The following is a 3,499-nucleotide window of genomic DNA, read 5'->3' as shown; positions in this document are numbered from 1 at the left end:
ATGGAGGGTTCTACCCACGAAGGATCCATGAAGAAGCAACCTTGTCTATCCCACCATGGCCATCGCCCACGAAGGATCTGCCTCACTTGGGGGAGATCTTCATGAAGTAGGCGATCTCCTTGCCCTTACAAACTCCTTGGTTCAACTCCACAATCTTGACGGAGGCTCCCAAGTGACACCTAACCAATCTAGAAGACACCACTCTCCAAAAGGAAATAGATGGTGTGTTGATGATGAACTCCTTGCTCTTGTGCTTCAAATGATAGTCTCCCCAACACTCAACTCTCCCTCATAGATTTAGCCATGGTGGAAAGAAGACTTGAGTGGAAAGCAACTTGGGGAAGGCTAGAGATCAAGATTCTTGTGGTTGGATTGGAATGTCTTGGTCTCAACACATGAGTAGGTGGTTCTATCTCAGAAAATGAGTAGTGGAATTGTAGGCATGTTCTGATGGCTCTCTCACAAATGGAGAAGGGGTTGGAGGGGTATATATAGCCTCCACACAAAGTCTAACCGTTACACACATTTGACCCAACTTGGTCAGACCGAATAGAGAAACTCAGTGAGACCGATTTAGTTCAAAATGTGAACGTTGGGAATCTCGGTGGGACCGATGTGCTAGGGCTATGGTAAAACCTCATCTCGGTGAGACCGATTTCAGCAATAAGCAAACAGAGACTTGGTCAAGCAAACTCGGTGGGACCGATCGCTCATTTTGGTGAGACCGAAATGTTACGAAGAGGAAACAAAGAGTTTGCAATGCGAATTCGATGGGACCGATCGCTCATTTGGTGAGACCGAAATGTTACAAAGGGAAACAAAGAGTTTGAAAAGCCATCTCGGTGAGACCGAGAGCCATATCGGTGTGATCGAATTGATTAGGGTTTCTGGCTATGGATATGTCAAGTGAACTCGATGGCGCCGGATAGATCAAACCGATGGGGCCGAGTTTGACTTTAGGTTTTGGTCAAATGTGGAAATTAGAAAGTGGTTCAGGGTTTTGGAGCAATATCACTAAGCATTTTGAGCAAGTGGATCATTAAGCAACACCTTATACCCTTTTAATAGTATTGGCTTTTCTATGGACTCAATGTGATCTTGGTTCACTAAAATGAAAATGAAAAGTCTTGAGCCTTTGACAATCTTTGTCCTTAGCATTTTGAGGGGTCCACATCTCTAGTCCATGCCATGCCAATCATTGAACTTTCTGAAACATTTAACTTGAAAGGCTATTAGTTCAATGAGCTATATGTTGTTATGAATTACCAAAACCACCCGGGGATTAGTTGCACTTTCAATTATCCATCATTGGTCCATTGCCTACGATCTCGTTTCATATTGATCTTTGCTAAGTTACTTTTCCGTTGCCACTGCTACGATTTCTACAAAACTGTTGCTGTTACTTTTGTCACTGTTACAGTTACTTCCACACTACTTTGCTACTAAATACTTTGCTGTAGATATTAAGTCTTTCAGGTGTGGTTGAATTGACAACTCAGCTGCTAATACTTGAGAATATTCTTTGGCTCCCCTTGTGTCGAATCAATAAACTTGGGTTGAATACTCTACCCTCGAAAACTGTTGCGATCCCCTATACTTGTTGGTTATCAATATCCACCGTCGAAAATCATGGGTAGACGAGCCCTCCAAACCCTTACCCAACGGGCTGGATATCGATGGGCACCTAGATCCGTGGATGATATTGCCATCCCTGGATGTCTTGAAATTTGTGAGAAATGGAGAAATCAATAGTTAAGGGTTACTGTTTACAAAGGCCGCCCCCACCTTTTTAGGTGCTGGCAAGTGGCACACTGGATATGCGTCACTTGTCGCAATACGAGAGTTTTTCTTTTTTTTTTATAGATTTTATCTGTTCAAAACGTTATATCTCTTGAACCATACGCCCAAATATAGAACTGTTTCCATTGCTAGATTTCTCGCGTCAAAACCTACGAAACTAGACCCTATATTAATTGGCTTTGATGATTTTTTTAAGGAAAATAAAAAACAGAAATTAGGAAAAAATCAGGAATTAAAAAAATAAAAAAACTTAAAAAAACTAAAAAAATCCAGCATAAGAAAAAAAATACCCCAAAAACCTAAAGCCCAGTAGTCTGGTTGCAATTTTACTTTTGTTTTGGAAGGAATGTGGGAAAGACATTTCTTGTAGAGTTCAAGGTTGTGCTTCTCGTGAAATCAACCGAAGCACATGTTATGCTTCTCCCGAAAGCATATTTTTTTCTTGTGGAAGCACATCCATGCTTCTCGTGCAAGCACATATATGCTTCTCGTGGATTCACAATCTATGTTTTCATGGAAGCAAATCTATACTTCACCAGAAATATATATGTGCTCTCGTGAAAGCACATATTTTTTTCTTCTAAAGAGGGCTATGGTTCACAAAAATGACAATTTTAAACTATTTTTTTCTCGAAACCCTAGGAAAACCAGGCAAAAAAATCAAAAATAAAAAAAACATGAAAACCCCATCATCTAAACCCCAAAACACGTAGAGAAAAATAAAATCAAAATCAAAATTCAAAGGAAGCGTCCAACATGCGACATGTGATGGCGGTTGGACACATCATTTGATGCACTCTAAGACTAAATAAGTGACCCTTTGCGGAAGCCCCTAGTAGGTAACTGTTGATTAGAGCATCTTCAGCCACGTACCTCTAATTTAAACCCTCAAATGCTCGCGGACGCGCCCGGTCAGTGATCGGACGTATCCGCTTTGAGCCCCTAGTTGTCCATATGCGGAGCCACAATCCTCATTTTCTTTCTCATATGCCCGGTCACTTGCACGTGATTGATCGGATAAAGAGAGAGAAAGAAAAGAACGAATAAAGAAAGAGAAAAGCTGGTATGGAATGGGGCCGCATCCTATGTGGCAGATTGACCGGACGCGCCCTCATATCCTCTCATAGATATGAGGGTTCACGGACAGCCCGGACATATAGGAAAGATATGAGGGGTCTGGTTGGGTCAAAATTTTGCTACGTTTTACTTCTCTCTCCTGTTCGGTTGGGTCAAAATTTTGCTACTTTTTACTTCTCTCTTCTGTCCGGTTAGTGGTTCCGCGCTCGCCCGGTCAATCTGAGAAGTCCTGCTGTGTAGATGCTCTTAGTTGGGTTAACCCAGCGCCCAAATCGCAGGCCTCGTGGCATTGTGGGGCTTCGGCCCTTTGGACTTGTTGTACCTGTAGGCCACAATTTGCGACATTCGGAGCCTGTAACTTGAGGGTGCGCAGAGCCCAGGACTTGCATAGCGCAGCTGCTGCGACCTGCCACCACCCATCCGCCATGGCTCTACTCGTCCGTGCACCACCGCTTCTCCACCTACAGCCTCCCCCCACCACCGCGCAAGCTTTCTTCGTCCGGCAACTCGCACCCACACCCCGCCGCCGTCCCCTCTCCGCCCGCGTCCGCGTGCGCGCCTCCAACTCCGACCCTCCGCAGCAGGTCAACCTCTCCGTCCTGCGCTTCACCCTCGGTACCCT

At 44.2% G+C, this 3,499-nt stretch overlaps 1 protein-coding gene across 2 annotated transcripts in view; it reads left to right on the top strand.

The window, feature by feature from the left end:
- The first annotated feature begins 3,236 nt into the window (after positions 1 to 3,236).
- The window catches only part of LOC119336074 (protein COFACTOR ASSEMBLY OF COMPLEX C SUBUNIT B CCB2, chloroplastic-like), a 7,903-nt gene continuing 7,640 nt past the window's right edge, over positions 3,237 to 3,499 (top strand). For both annotated transcript variants that reach the window (XM_037608110.1, XM_037608115.1), the window contains exon 1: positions 3,237 to 3,492. In XM_037608110.1, the coding sequence (XP_037464007.1) occupies positions 3,303 to 3,492 (190 nt within the window). In that variant the 5' untranslated portion in view covers positions 3,237 to 3,302. The remainder of the gene's footprint in view (positions 3,493 to 3,499) is intronic.

The sequence above is a fragment of the Triticum dicoccoides genome, chromosome 1B (assembly GCF_002162155.2).
Source record: "Triticum dicoccoides isolate Atlit2015 ecotype Zavitan chromosome 1B, WEW_v2.0, whole genome shotgun sequence".
NCBI classification, from domain to species: Eukaryota; Viridiplantae; Streptophyta; class Magnoliopsida; order Poales; family Poaceae; genus Triticum; species Triticum dicoccoides.
Note: the sequence above shows the minus strand (reverse complement) of the source record. Positions and strands in the feature narration are given on the sequence as shown.